At 39.9% G+C, this 16,361-nt stretch overlaps 1 protein-coding gene across 3 annotated transcripts in view; it reads left to right on the top strand.

The window, feature by feature from the left end:
- Positions 1–16,361, top strand: part of MYO16 (myosin XVI) — a 555,564-nt gene that overhangs the window by 108,047 nt on the left and 431,156 nt on the right. Inside the window, exon 1 of one of the 3 annotated variants that reach the window (XM_077482901.1) lies at positions 519–905. The exons of the other annotated variants lie outside the window; for them this stretch is intronic. Coding sequence (XP_077339027.1) covers positions 878–905 — 28 coding nt within the window. The 5' untranslated portion in view covers positions 519–877. Of the gene's footprint in view, positions 1–518; positions 906–16,361 lie in introns of those variants that run through there. 3 annotated transcript variants of the gene reach the window in all.

The raw sequence follows: 16,361 nt of genomic DNA, 5'->3' as shown, positions 1-16,361 counted from the left end.
ATTGCAAGATAATTAGCAGTGGGTCCTGCAAAGTTGAAGATGGGGTATACGTCTCACTGGCCAACATTCTAAGTTCTGTTATTTTATGCTTTTGGGACAATCTACGGTTTATGAAGTTAATGCACAACACGAGACATGGCAGTCTAAAACAAACACTGCTTGCCTTCTTCTGCCAAGACTCTTTTGTTCATCCTAGTGTTACATCTGTGGAGTCAGATTTCACTTTGAACCTTTCTTTTGACAAATGGATAAAAATTCAAAATGCTGAATAGAGATTATTTTGAGCAGCTGTTATACCAGCCTGTGTCACACAACAACTGCTGGTGCCTAAAAATAATCTTTATTAACAGCAGCAAGGAATCTAGTCATGTATGACTGAAGGCATGCTTCAGCAGTACAATGTGACACCCCCTTTTTTTCTGCAACTTCGTACAATTAAGCCAGCAATATTTCTTTGCTGCTATCCGAACACTATAGCAAGCTATTAACAGACAAGATTGTGAGAGCCGCAGTGCTGCAGAAGCAGAAGCAGCATCACACCTCTAATCTGAAGGAATGAGCCTGCACACCAGTCATATCCCTCTCTTCCCAATGATGTGGGATTAATAGGAACACATAGCACATATACTACGCTGGCACGTGCAGTGGCTATGCTTCAAGACACACGTACAGGTCTATGGTAACTTCAACAGACAGGTGAAAATGAATAGAAAGCCTCTTCAGTACCTTGGAATATAAGCTGTATTGAATAAATAATGCATTGAGGGGTGAATCGGATACCTGATGGAGGAGTCTAAATAATGCACGTCTATACACAAGAGTTTTAGCAGCGAAGAATGCAGACAACTGGACCTAGGCTATCGGGCAAGATTGAAGAATGTCTCACTATCATTTTATTAAATGCTGTGAGTACTTCTTTTATGAGTCTGTATGTGTTTAATTGGTGGGCTTTATATGGTTTATGATTGGGATGAATGAAAATGTTGTGTTTCACAGGCTGATGCTCTGCGATTACTGAAGCAGCCAGTGCTGTTGGTTACAAGAAGCACAAGCTTTATGTACCTGCATTGTACTGTATACTTGGCATAACTGTAGCAACTATCAAGCTTATGTTTTATTAGCCTGTACTAAATCATATGCAACCAAATATGTGTATAGTGTGAATAATGAAATGTGATTATATTCCATAATATATTGTTCCAGTGTATATAATACATGCCTTGTGTGTGTAGTACACAAGACTGCAGTTTACTTGAAATCTAAAAATGCAATTTTAAAATAGATAGAATGAGCCACAATCAAGGCAGCTTGTTAGGTTTCATGTGAAAATTGGTAAACACTGTGCTGGTCCATTTGTCCTAAGTGTGTTCTGTCAAGGTCATTCATAATAATATCTACTGCATATTGTAATTCTTGGGGATCATCATGAGGAATGAATTCCTTTGATGTCTGTGATGGACAGACAGATATTCTTTCTTTGAAGCAGCTGTATAGCTACCAGGTTTTATTCTATTATAATACTGTTGTGATTCATCTTTTTACATTTTTAGATTTTTGTGTTTCCTTGTTGCACCAAGCATTCAAACATACATAGGATTGTGTGGTCAATGCTCACATCAAATACCTAAGATCAGACTATTGGTAGTTCAAATTTGAGAGCAATGGAACTGAAAGGGGGGGGGGGGGGTAGGGGCATTAGATGGTTGTGGATTCTGCTGTAATAGTAAATCTTGTCAGGGTTATGGCTTGTGCCAGCTCAGGCATTAGAAGCCGTTGCATCTAAGGCAAACTGGTATTTTACTAATTGGGATTGGATATACCTGTGATTATTTTTTTAGCAAGGAGGCTTAGTTTGTGGCTAGTAGTAACTTATATGCACTGTAATATTGATAGAAATGGTGTGTTTTTCTAAATTATGTACATTTTATGACAGCCAAACTAAACTGAGTTTATGTCAAATACCCAGGAAAAATGTCTATGTTTATGCCTTTTATTTAACATGATTGGGCTTTTAAGGGGCTGGCAAGTTGTCACAGTATGTATTGCTATACATTTTACAACAATTAATAGCATTTCCGTATATATATATATATATATATATATATATAAATATCGGCTAGGTTTAATATTTAACATGCACATAATTGAGCTTGAATCCTAATGCCTAGTAATGTTACTACAGCAAGTACCACAAAACCAAAATATGGGGACATGGTAAGCTATAGTTGTTTAGGATAATAACATGTTGTGACTTTACTATAAAGAAGCACATATGCAGTCTTCTGTAAGCTCCACCCATTAAACTTATGCCTCTTATGGCTGTCCATAAATATTGAGAACATTTACAATTTAATACAATTGTTACCAGTAGCCTTGTGTTACCCTTATAGTAAGGTTGACATTGTTGATAACAGGACCTTAGGGAATTTACCCATTATTTTACCTAATTCAGACATTTCTATACTATAGTATACTATGTGATTTGTAAGCAGACTATGTATGAAGAAAATGCTTTTATATCTTCTAAAGAACACCCTTGGTTAGCACTGGTTATTTCATCATCTTTTGCAGAATCCAATGGCAATACCATAATTAGTGCAAAATGTTATTTTTTATTAGCTATCCCAGGTTTATTATTAATCACTTTGCACCACCTCACATCAAAAACACATTTGTAGACACCTTCTATGGAGAGAATCGTCTTGTTGTAACACTGTCCTGCCAATTTTCTGTATGGGATCTCCTCCTACACATCATTTGTTCCCATTCTTAAAGAGGAGCTCCAGGCTCCCCCAAACAAATTAAAAGTCAGTAGCGACAAATACTGTCGCTGCTGACATTTGATATAAGAACACTCACCTTTCCAGGGATCCAGTGATGTCCTCACCCAAGCCAATTCTTCTGTCACCTTCGGGTGCATACACTAGTGCCTCTGTTAAGGGAAACAGGAAGTGAAGCCTTGTGGCTTCACAGCCAGTTTCCTACTGTGCATGTCTGAGCCACACTGCACCTTGTGAAAGTGGTTGTAAACCCTCCCCCACAACTTTGTCCCATGTAAATCAGCATAAAAAACTCTAATGAACACTGCTTGTAGATATCTCCTTACTTGCTTAGTATTGTTGTAATCCTTGTTGTTCTGTAGAATGAAGTCACTGAGCATGCCCAGATCTCCCCTGATTTATGGCACATTCTCTATGTGCTTATCTATCTATTATCAGGACTTCCTACGGCACAACACTGAACTCTGCTAATCACTCATTGCTTCCTCCTACACACCATGTGACCATGTGACCTCACATACAGTCTAAACTTGGCCATTACTGCAGTTTTATCAGCTGAAGCTGATAAGTCTGACAAAGGCAAACATTAGACATAGGCACAGGTAAATACTATGAAATAAACAAGTAAGCTATGAACAGGGAAGCAGGGTTGCCATAGAAACGTTGGACTGAGAAGGAGGCTTGGTTAACAGTACAGGAACTGCTCAATGTAAGGGTGGAAATACACTCCAGTGTGGACTCAGAAAACAATACTTAAGATGGCGCTGACTAACCCCTGGAAACAAGATTTTTAAAGTTTCTTTAAACAGTAAGTAATATGTGATTTGGGCTGGATTACAGTGGCTATAGTCTGATAATGACCTATTATAATGGACTAAATGAAAAGAAACATCAGAGTGGGAGAGTTTACTTCCTCTTGAATGGTCCCATAATCTTGTGGGACCTGTGATGTGTGCCAAAAACCCGCTCCCCCCACCCAAAAAAGACCAAATGTGGCATTGCATGGGGGGAGCGGAACTTCACCTTTTGGGTGAAGTTCCGCTTTAACATAACAGAACTAATTAATGAGTGTTATCCATATGCCAGTTAGAACTTTTTAATTAATAATTGTTTTGCACCCCGATTTAGCCCTCCCAATGCCCAAATGCAACTCTACCTAGGCAAACAATCTACCATAAATAGAGTTGATCCCAAATTTTGGAATATGTTAGACCACATATGTGTTCCAAGCCGAATAAAAATTCATTCATTTTGTTTTTTTTGCAAGGACCCAAAGCTGCTCCCAAGACTGTTTCTACCAAATATCCTCTTCTGCTGTTGTCTATGCATCCTTTACATGACTGCTAGTGAAACCAGGTTCCATTCCTCTATATTAGTATCCCTGGAAGATTGCTAAAGAAAAGCAGTTTTTTTTTTCGTTCAACTAGCGGGTTAAATAAAAAAACCCACACACATTTGTGGTGGAAGACGGCATCCTGCCTGCTGTGTCATTGTATTCTGACAGTGTGAGACTTCCCCACCATCAGAATACACAGAACAGCTCTGCAGTCTATAGCCTACAGCACAATCGAGTGGGGAAAATCTGACAGAGAGATTGTACAGAAGATGACCAGTAGATCAACTTATGTACAATCACAATGCCCATATATGGATAAAAATGTGTGCAGTCCCTGCTGAACTGGTCGAATATCGATAAATCTAAGGCCAGGTTAAGTGTGTTTCAGGCTGTTTTCAGGCCACATAATTTTGACCGACAGGGTTGCAAGGAGCTTCCCAAACTATTCCGAACAATTTTGCATAATTTGCTGCTCTGTAATACACTTTTTTGTGGAGCCTGGTTCACGTTCTGATTAGCTTCAGTGCAAATTTTGGCTCAGAAATTTTGAATTTCGGATGTTCTTGAGTTTTAACACAGTTTGGTTGATGCAAAACTGATTGAGTTTTTCAGGAGTTCACTCACCTTTAGCCAAAAACATACAACCAGACTAAAGGTTTTTTGTCTAAAGCTAAATCCAGAGTTGCAGATGTTAAAGTGATTGTAAATAATCACCTTGTAAATCAACCCATTCAGTTTAAAATTCAAATGAAAGGCAAACCATTTGTGTACAGATATAAACAAAAAAAACAAAAGTACCTTATTATGATCACATTCCCTCTGTTCTCAGCTGCAAAGAAGCTGGGGGGAGGAGAAGCAGCAGTACACTGATATTTCCAGTGAAAGGCTGTGCAGGGGAGGTGTGTCAGGACAAGTCTGATAATTGGAGGAGAGCAGGCATAGCTAGAGAACTGACCATGGTGTGTTCTCCTACTTGGTGTGGTCAGTTTAATAGGGAGGGACTGTCAGAAACACCAGGGATTTCACACAAAGGAAGCAATACAAATAGAACAGGAAACCTTTTCATACAAGTACATGATACAGCAGGCACATATCAATAATATGAAATGCTAGGGTAACAAACACTTTAACTGGCATACTTAAGCCTGGTACACACTACTAGTTTTTTTTTGTTCAACCCAGCAAGGAGGAATGAAAAAAAGCTGACAGCTCAGGAGGAGTCATTGTACTAAATATGCAATGTTAGTAAAGCAATCTCCCCTGTTGTGCAATTGTGTTCTGACAGGGGGACAGCCCCCCATCCAGAACACTCTGGTCAGCGTTTTCAGCCATTGGCCCGAACGGACCTTTCGCCGGCTGCAGTACACGCAGGCTGAATGTCACCCGACATTCGGCACATGTGTACTTGGCTTTAATGGGAATAGACACAAGCAGTTCCAGTATATTCACCCATTTGATTGCTACATATTAAAAGGGGAACTTCATCTCATCTGTTTTCTACAACCTGGCTTTAGTCTGACTGTGGACCAGAATCATATTGGATATATGAACAGATGCATAATGCAAGGGATATCTGGTAGGCCTTTCTTTACATAGCCATTGAGAAATGTTGGCAATCTGAAAGATCCAATCCAAAAAGAATCTGACTGTGTGTAGTTAGCTGACTGATGTCCACTTCACTTTCTTACTAGTGCCAGATGTAATTAACATCAGCTGAAATGAGATTAAGTTTAAACAATTTTAAACAAATTCAAATACTACATCTCCTGAAACATGTTTTCTCTAGCTTCTTCAATTTCTCAGAGCAATTTTCTGCTCTAGATTTTCATCTCTGTTATATTAATTAGAAACATGCATATTCCAGCAGCAGCCTAATCATTTGCACTTTCAAGGACAAAACAACATCATAAACGTTATATTTTTTCTTAACCTTTTCATATCTGGAGTATTTTAGTACTTTTTAACTGCTTCCCGCCCGCTGTATAGTAAAATGATAAACGGGCGGGAGCACTGTCTTTTTCCACGGGGGCGTGCAGTGCGGCGATCAGTGGTGCACCATGTCCCTGGGACACAGGGCATCCCTGTTTAAGGTAAAGTGCCTATGATGTAGGCTCTTTACCATGTGATCAGTTGTGTCTGATCACAGTGTAAACAGGAAATGCCAGCTATTGGCATTCCCCTCCTTACGCTTATAGTGTGTGAAGAGAGTAGAGTCGGTAAGTGGCATTCCTCAGTGGGGACATCTACACTGACAACCAAGGCACTGTTTAACAATGTCCTGATTATCACTGCAGCCCTAACATTGCCCACCAGTCCTGCCTGTCAGTGCCCATCAGTGATCCCTTTCAGTGCCCATCAGTGCTGCCCATCAGTACCGCATATCAGTGCAGCCCATACGTGCCACCTATCAGTATCCATAAGTGCTGCCTATCAGTGCTCATCAGTGAAGCCTAGCAGTGGCACATATTAGTGCCCATCAGTGCTGCATTTTAGTGCCTCCTCATCAGTGCCACCTTATCAGTGCAGCCCAGTGGCAGTTGGTGCTCAAAAGTTTTGGCGGGGTGCAAACAAACTGAAAAATTCTTAAAAATACTGAAAAAAACATTAATTGTAGACTCACTGTGTCTATAATTTGCAGCCACTGTGCCCATCAATTGAAACCTCACTGTGTCCATCAATTGCAGCCACTGTGTCCATCAATTGCAGCCACTGGGCCCATCAATTGCAGCCACTGTGCCCATTATATGCAGCCTCACTGTGCCCATCATATGCAGCCTGACTGTGCCCATAAATTGCAGCCTCACTGTGCCCATCATTTGCAGCCACTGTGCCCAACAATTGCAACCTTACTGTGCCCATTAATTGCAGCCACTGTGCCCATCAATTGCAACCACTGTGTTCATCATTTGCAGCCACTGTGTCCATCAATTGCAACCACTGTGCCCATCAATTTCAACCACTGTGCACATCAATTTGAACCTCATTGTGTCCATCAATTGCAGCCACTATGATCCCCCCAGTGGCACTTAACCACCAATTAACCAGCAAAACCCTAAACACTCCCATCAGCATTTAACCAGGGGTGGGTGGTGGGTCAGACAGCAGGTCAGGCAGTGGTAAGCTGTGGGATGAGCGATAGGTCAGGTGGTGGATCCTGTGCCCTCCATGCTTCTGCCGTGCATCTGTTCTTTCCTCCTGCTAGGCGTCCAATATGATAGCCTGTCCTTTCAGACAATCGGGTGATTGGTATCAGACTCATGCTTGCTGATTGGCGGAGAGGCGAATATTCATTTGCTTTTCTAACACACTGAGCGCAATGCTCTGCGCCAAGAGCCCACCCTATTTTGAAGCCTATTAGAACCTATGGCTCTAACCAGGTTCTTCAAAAAAACAACCCCACCACTGTAATTCATGCGCCGGCATTCTGAAAGGGGCCAAAAACAGAAACATAAATAGGGGGTGGCTGTGGTGGCTATGGGTAGATTCATGTTATGCATGAATGCTATGCATGAATCTATCCATTATTCATATAGGGGGTGGCATGGATAGAGGGAGAGGCGCCCATGCGCTCTTAATGGTGCCCCTGGTGCCACCTCATCAGTGCCCCTCAGTGCAGCCTATTAGGGCCCATCAGTGCAGCCTCATCAGTGCACATCAATGAAGAACAAAAAATACTTATTTACAAAATTTTGAAAACTAACTTTTGAAACAAAGTCAAACTTTTTTCTGGTCTGTTATCGTTTGGTAATAAAAAAAAAACTCAATGGTGATTAAATACCACCAAAAGAAAGGTCTATCTGTCTCAAACAATTCTAACAATTTTCTTTGGGTACAGAATTGTATGACTGCACAATTGTCATTCAAAGTGCGACATCGCTGAAAGCTGAAAACTGGCCTGGGCAGGAAGGGGATGTAAATGCCCACTTCAATACTGGGCACTTTCACTCCCTTCCTTCCCAGACTATTTTTCAGCTTTCAGCACTCTCGCACTTTCAATGACAATTGCGCAGTCATGCTGCGCTGTACCCAAATTAACTTTTTATTATTTTGTTTGCACAAATAGAGCTTTATTTTGGTGTTTTTGGTATTTTTAGTCTATTCACGACTCTGTTTTTAATTTTTTGCAATATAAGTGAAAAAAGAGCAGACATTTGTGAAAAAAAACAATATTTTCTACTTTCTATTTTAAAAGAAATCCAATAAAATTTAATTTTGTCATAAATTTAAGCCAAAATGTATTCTGCTACATGTTTTTGGTAAAAAGATTTCTGTTAAGTGTATAATAATTGGTTTGTGAGATCACGGACATACCCTGTTTCCCAGAAAATAAGACCTAGCGTGATTGTCGGTGATGGCTGCAATATAAGACCTACCCCCCAAATAAGCCCTACCCTGTTTTCCCGAAAATAAGCTCTACCCTGAAAATAAAACGTACAAGGACTTTAACTAGGGCTTATTTGGGGGTAGGGCTTATATTGCAGCCATCACCGACAATCACGCTAGGTCCTATTTTTGGGGAAACAGGGTATGTGCGCAAATGATCATGTACAGATGTGTGCAGGTGATCACGGACATATGTGTGCAGATAATCATTGGGACATGTGATTTTAGTAGGACATATGTGGGGGACGTGTTTTGGACACATTGTGTGGGGTTATGTGTGTTTACACTGTGTTTTACTTGTGTGTTTACACTAGGTTGGTGATCAGTGAGTAAAAAGCTGTAAAAAACAGCTCATACTCACTGATCACAAGCGAGCTGCAGTGATCTGGTCTCTTCTCACCGACAACTTCCGTGTGAGGAGAGAAGAGCCGAATGCCTAGCGGCTCTGTGTTTACATCTCATGATGGCTGTGATTGGACACGGCCATCATGTGATCAGGAGGGCCAATCACAGAGCCCTCCTGCCGATCGGAGATGCGCCGTGTACAGGTGACATGAGCGCGTCGGGATTGCGCCGCTGCACGGGCACGCGCGATCCCCTGCCTTCTGAAGGACATTCCTGAACGTTCACTCAGAAGGAGAGAGCGCCCACCCGGCTGTATATGTACATTGGCTGGGTGGGAAGTGGTTAAATAACTCTAGCCCTTAATATATAATGATATCAATTGGACATGAAGCCTGTTATTTTCAACAGTCTGTGAACCAATGAGATCTGATAATAACAGTCACGTGGCTGAAACTAATGCTACTATTAGCAAACACACATAGGGGTTTATTTACTAAAGGCAAAGCCACTGTGCACTACAAGTGCAGCGCAAGTACATGTGGAAGTGTACTTGGAAGTGCAGTCATTGTAGGTCCGATGGGGACATGCAATAAGAATAAAAAACAGCATTTTTGCTTGCACATGATTGGATCATAGAAATCAGCAGAGCTTCCCCTCCTTTCAGATCTTTCCCTCAGATTTACAGAGACTGCACTTCTAAGTGCACTAGTAGTGCATGGTGGATTTGCCTATAGTAAATCAACCCCATAGTATAGCTTAGTAAATTAAACTTTGAATTTGTTTTAATGTGTAAAATAATTCATATGCATTATATTGTGTAATGACTGGACTCTTAAAAGAGCTTCACAATGAAATGAACAAATATAGTATATTAAATCAAGTATTTAAATGGAGATCAACATTGATTAATTGATTTGGGACAGCAGAGGTGCTTCTTATTGTTACATTTTCAGACCCACTGATTTATCTCCTGTGTGTGATATGTAAGTCTGTTGCCATCCGTTATGTTGGACAAAAATGTTTACATTTTTGGAATGTTTAGTATCATCTTTCATTTACAACAATCTACCCCCTACAATTTGTTACCAACATCCTTGCATTTACTATAGCATAGCAAGCAACTCCTCACACTTATACTAAGTGGATTTACTTGTTATCTCTCTTTGGTCTCACGATTGTCTTATAATCTCTTTCACCAGTTTCACTCCTCACATATTGTCTGAATGACCTGAAATGAGCTACCTTATCAATTTAGCAATTACTTTCACCTACCTTTCCAGCAGAGTCTATGTCCAGATTTCACTATTGCAGCCCCTCATAAATCCTATATAAAGAACAACTTTCTGAAACTCTAAATTCGCAAAGCACTAAACATGTCCCCCCACCCCTCAAGTGACTGTATTTGGCCAGGCAATAGATCATTCAGGCAGAAAGGACTCTTCAAAAAATCTCATGGAAAAATTACTGCCATATAAAGAAGGAAGGGCAGACACCTTCCATAAATTTTGGGATATTTGGATTTCACCTTAACTTAACCTCTAGAGTTGATATTCCACATACAAGAAATACCGGAGTATTGCATAACTGATCGCATCTATTGGTGAAACAACAACACCATTGCAGAGGAATTTGTTTGGTTATTTTGGTTGTTTTGATTTATAATTACATGTCTATAAGGTATACAAGCCACCTTATATCCTCTAACCAACTGTAGCCTTTCTCTCCTCTATCAATGTATCACTTGGTCTTGGTACTAATGTTATGATATGTTATTTAAGTCTGAAATTGTTGGCCATGAGGTGGGCCGCAATCACAGCTCCTGAGATCATATCAAGCTAGCCTGATCACAGTTTGTTCCCGATCGGGGTGACGGGCTCTTTGTGATATCTACTCCTTTCTGACATGCTTCCTCAGGTACTACAATAAATATAGAGTAATTTAATGTTACTATAAAGAACCAAAAGTAATTAAAAGTGATTGTATATCTTAATATGGGATGTATTGACATTATTGTACGACTGGCTTGTATATATGTATACCTGCACTAAGAAAAATAATAAAAATCTTTAAGTCATAAAAAAAGAAAGGACTCAAGGAGAGCGGGGAAGAGCCTGTGTGCCCAGAATCCACATAGTTAGGTGGTACATGAGGATTTAGCATGGGATGGGAAGTATCGAACAGTGCTGGCAAGGTAATAGCAGGTGTCATATGGTACCTCAAGATGCCTCTGCACTATTCTGCAACCAGAGAGCCAGGATTCCTGGGGTGCTTTGATATGGAAATTTTGGCCTTTAGTTAAGAGTCTGATTCTACCCTTCCCTTGCCTTCTTATTGACCAATAAGGGGACCCTGTCCCTCCCATGACTTTTTATTGACCAATGAGGCCACTCACCCAGTAGTAGGGTGCAGGAGATTGGAGCCAACAGGGCCAGCTTCTTAACAATGGGAGCTGTTTAAAATGCACATAACAACCTTCCTTGAGGCTCCCAGTGTCCCAAATAGAACAGCAAACTTAGTGTACAGTCATATTTGTGGCACTGGTATTACACAGAAGTGGCACTAATGTTGCAATTAGTATACACCTGAAAATATTTAAAATAAGTCTGTAATTTCATACCATAGGAATATTACTTTATTTTGAGCAATTATTAGAAACTATTGTCATTAAAAGGCCATAAGAAAAGGTCAAAAATATAAATTCCAGTTTGTGAATGATTTTTCCTCTTTGCTTTTAAGAAGTTTGCATTCTACTACTAGAAAAAAAGGAAAATATAACAAATACAGCTATTGTATATATCCAAATATGTATCTATATTACCATTCTATAATCATTTGCACAGCAAGACTCAAACTGAAAGAGAAGGAGCAGACATCATAAACTCAGACTGGGCTCAAAAGCTTTTGCAATTTAGAAACATGCTTACAGCCAAAGTAAACTAATGTGTGAGTACCCCATGTATAACAAGCACTTGCATTGTTTTGCATACATTTTCAGTGCTGTGATTTGATTAGGAAGCCATATCCAGCAGGTTTTGAAGCCTGTAGACACTTCCTAATAGAAGTCAATGGGAACATTAAGAGCTCATTCACACCGACAGTACACAATGTACTCTGAATAATGGTGTGCATTGTGAAGGGGCTCTGCATTGTTTGAACCTTTTTAACCCCTTAATTCCACCACCTTCTGACCTTTTAAGGTGTTTCTGATGCTGGAAGGTGAGATGGGGTTTATGATCATGTGACCGCCGTGATTGGCTGTCATAGCGGTCACATGACAGTAAAGCTCCCGACCGCTAGTAGTGATCAGGAACTTTTCGTTAGTTGCCAGTGACTGCTGGGAATGCGTAGGGTGTGTGCTCTCTGCTCAGGTTTGTTTACATTTTGGTACACAAATGTGTTGCACTAAGAGGTTGATTTAAGTGAAAAAAATGACATTAATCTTTAGGCCTTGTTCAAATGGGCACTGAGATATACCATCCTCAACACCCATGTGAACAAGGCCCTATGCATCGCAGAGCATTGTGATCTGGCCCTGGACATGCTGCACTGCTTTATAAATGCAGCATGTCTTTCTGATTTTCAGCACAGTCCATTGCAGCAGGGTTGTATGAACTGAACTAAGACATAGGCCAAATTGCCTTGTATATGTGTTGGGAGTATGTTATGCACAACCGACTAGCACAGCACAACGCATACGTTGAATGGGCCTTTACTTCCCGTATAGTGTTTAAGAAGGGTTTGAGAAGATTCTTATGTTAAATTTCAATGATTCAGGAGGCAATAGTTAACATAGCTGGCTGCTGACAGGAATCAGAAAAACCTGTCAAACACTTTCTGAATGTATCACAAATACATGTCGATGTGTCAGAGCTGGATAAACACGTGGGTTTTCAGTAAGCCTTTAAACCAAGTGCCTATGTGAACCAACCCTTGGTGTATTGAGACAGTGGTCAAACCAAAGGTAAATGTGGAGCACTCAATGACCTGCTTTTTTTTTGCATATCCTGACCCACATAACCTGTTGGCTACATCGGTTACAACCTCAGACTGATCTCTGGTTTCTGTGTTGCTGCATCTTGCCATCTTTCACTGCAGTGCAGACCAAGCACTTCTTAAACTCCATGGGTGTAATTTTCTAAAGGCAAATAGGCTTTTCAGTTTGTCAGGATATTTTTCCTCCATTATCCAATCATGTGTAAGAAAATTACAGTTTTTTTTTTTAGTTTCCATGCATGTAATTGGATATTCGTTGCAAAGTTAATTTCCCCATATTCACCAAGATAAGGCAAAATTCCCTTGCAAAGTGTACAGCCTATTTTGCCTTTCCTATGCCTCTAAAGCTGGTTATACACTGTTATGCCGTGTACACATGATTGGAAATTCGGCCAGCAAAAGATCGATGAGAGCTTTTGGTCAGAAAATACAATCGTGTGTATGCTCCATCTGACTTTTGCTGGTCGAATTCCAGCCAGCAAAAGACTGAGAGCAGGTTCTCTATTTTTCAGTCGGAAAAAGTTCTGATTGGAAATTCCGATTATCTGTAGCAATTCTGATGCACAAAATTCCTACGGATGCTTGGAAACAATTCCTACGCATGCTCGGAAGCATTGAACTTCATTTTTTTTGGCTCGTCGTAGTGTTGTACGTCACCGCGTTCTTAACGGTCGAAAGTTCAGAGAACTTTTGTTTGACCGTGTGTATGCAAATCAAGCTTGAGCGGAATTCCGTCGGAAAAACCATCCAAGATTTTTCTGATGGAAAATCCGCTTGTGTGTACGCTACATTCGTTTTCTTTCTCATTTAGCCAGCAGGCACCCGCTGCTGTCAGAACACACTAATCAATGTTGGCAGTTGATCGGGGAAAATTTTCCAACACGTCCGAGAAGTTAATAAAACGATCACCATCTTTCAAGCAGGGATTACCACATACTGATCGAAATTCATCTGGTCCCTGCTGAACTGACCAGATTTCAATTAATGTATGGACAGCTCAAGTCTGTTTGTTCTTTGACGTAAATGACCACACCAATGACACTTTCACTTTTCTATATGTTCTTTATCTGTGTTTCTCTACTTTACCTCCAGAAACACTCTTGGCCTGCTTGAACTCTGAAACTAGCTTGAGCACCTTTTCCTGCCTAGGGGCTGGATTATAAGAATGACAAACCTTCAGTTAAACACACCCAGGCTGCAGATTTGAGTTTGTCTCCTCCCTTCTTTACTTGGCAGTTCAGGGACTCCTAATGTAAAAGTGCTAATAGATGTTTAAAGCGGAACTAAACTCATTAATTGTAACCGTTCTCCAAAACAGAAAAAAAGGATTGAAAAAGTGAGCTAGACTTCCTCGAAAAAATAGCAGACTTTGTGGGCACAGCATGAGGCTGTACATGTAAAAACAAAGTAATCTTTATTACAATATTAAATCTTTATTACTTTAATAACAATAAAATCACTACAACACCTGCTTAGTAGTTCAACAGCTACCCAATTACAAACACGAAGGCATGGATCCAATTACAGTATGTAAAGCGTATAGAAGTCCATCAATATACAAAGAAATATGAATAGATATCAAAAAGTCAGGTCCAGGTCTCCTCCAAGCATGCTTGTCAAAAATTTTGGAGAAAGTTTAGATCAGTGTTTCTCAACTCCAGTCCTCAAGGCGCACTAACAGGTCATGGTTTAAGGATTTCCCTCAGAAGAAACAGCTGTGGTAATTACTAAGGCAGTCAAACTGATCAAATCACCCGTGCAAAATAGTGGAAATCCTGAAAACATGACCTGTTGGTGCGCCTTGAGGACTGGAGATGAGAAACACTGGTCTAGATCACGTTCTCAATCCTTTGATACTTGATAAATGTTCAATGTGAAAATTACATATATATTTATTTTTTTGAACAATAAGCAGCATGATACATTTCAGTTTGTACATACAGTATCTCACAAAAGTGAGTACACCCCTCACTTTTTTGTAAATATTTTATTATATCTTTTCATGTGACAACACTGAAGAAATTACACTTTGCTACATTGTAACAAAAGTGAGTACACCCCTAAGTGAAAATTTCCAAATAGGGCCCAAATATTTGTCAATATTTTGTGTGGCCACCATTATTGTCCAGCACTGCCTTAACCCTCTTGGGCATGGAGTTCACCAGAGCTTCACAGGTTGCCACTGGAGTCCTCTTCCACTCCTCCATGATTACATTACGGAGCTGGTGGATGTTAGAGACCTTACGCTCCTCCACCTTCTTCCATTTGAGGATGCCTCACAGATGCTCAATAGGGTTTAGGTCTGGAGATATGCTTGGCTGGTCCATCACCTTTACCCTCAGCTTCTTTAGCAAGGCAATGGTTGTCTTGGAAGTGTGTTTATTATCATTTTGGAATACTGCCCTGTGCACTAGTCTCTGAAGGGAGGGGATCATTCTCTGCTTTAGTATGTCACAGTAAATGTTTGCATTCATGGTTCCCTCAATGAACTTTAGCGCCCCAGCACTCATGCAGCCCCAGACCATGACACTCCCACCACCATGCTTGACTGTAGGCAGGACAATTGTCTTTGTACTCCTCACCTGGTTGCCACCACACACGCCTCACATGACAACGGGGGGGGGGGGGGGGAAAGGGCTAATTGGGCCCAATTTGGACATTTTTACTTAGGGTGTACTCACTTTTGTTTCCAGCGGTTTAGACATTAATGGCTGTGTATTGAGTTATTTTGAGGGGACAGCAAATTTACACTGTTATACAAGCTGTACATCCACTACTTTACATTATAGCAAAGTGTCATTTCTTCAGTGTTGTCATATGAAAAGATATAATAAAATAAAATATTTACAAAAATGTATTATATCTTTCATGTGAGATACTGTACATGAATATGAATTGTATATGAGTATACCAATAATGTATTACAGTTCTTATAGATAAGGATAACAACATAGCACATTGTAGTATATAATGTAAACCAATTATACTCTATGTCATAGGATCGATTAAAACTGCAGAAATAGCATGGTATGATCTAAATAAAAAAAAAAAAATATATATATATATATATATATATATATATATATTATATATTGAACCATCTATAAACGACATAACTGAATACAAAAAAGAAAATAAAGCAAATCCAGACCAGAAGCTTAATAAAAATTGGCAATCACCAGTTTTACATTTGGAACACACCCGAGCAGGCTTTAGTTTCCCTTAAGCTTTTTTGTGTATGCATTCTTGTTTTCTCTACTGCCTAACCACTTTCACTTTAGTCTTTATTTACACGGCACCAAGCATTTCTCTTTCCTTCTTCTCCTTTCTTACTTTCAGTATTTCGGTAATTTAATAGTTGTGTCTCAAAATGATTGACGTTGTTGTGTACTCAGCTGAATACTATTGATGACTTGTTTGTTATGTATATGTTCAAATCTGGGTCTATGTTCTTTGAAGAGATGAGTATTTTTCCATACCATGAGAGGCTGCCTTATACATGAAGAGAGAGAATTTACAAAATT

Source organism: Lithobates pipiens, unplaced genomic scaffold, assembly GCF_037356315.1.
Source record: "Lithobates pipiens isolate NorthernLeopardFrog02 unplaced genomic scaffold, aLitPip1_a1.2 Scaffold_16, whole genome shotgun sequence".
Classification (NCBI taxonomy): domain Eukaryota; kingdom Metazoa; phylum Chordata; class Amphibia; order Anura; family Ranidae; genus Lithobates; species Lithobates pipiens.
Note: the sequence above shows the minus strand (reverse complement) of the source record. Positions and strands in the feature narration are given on the sequence as shown.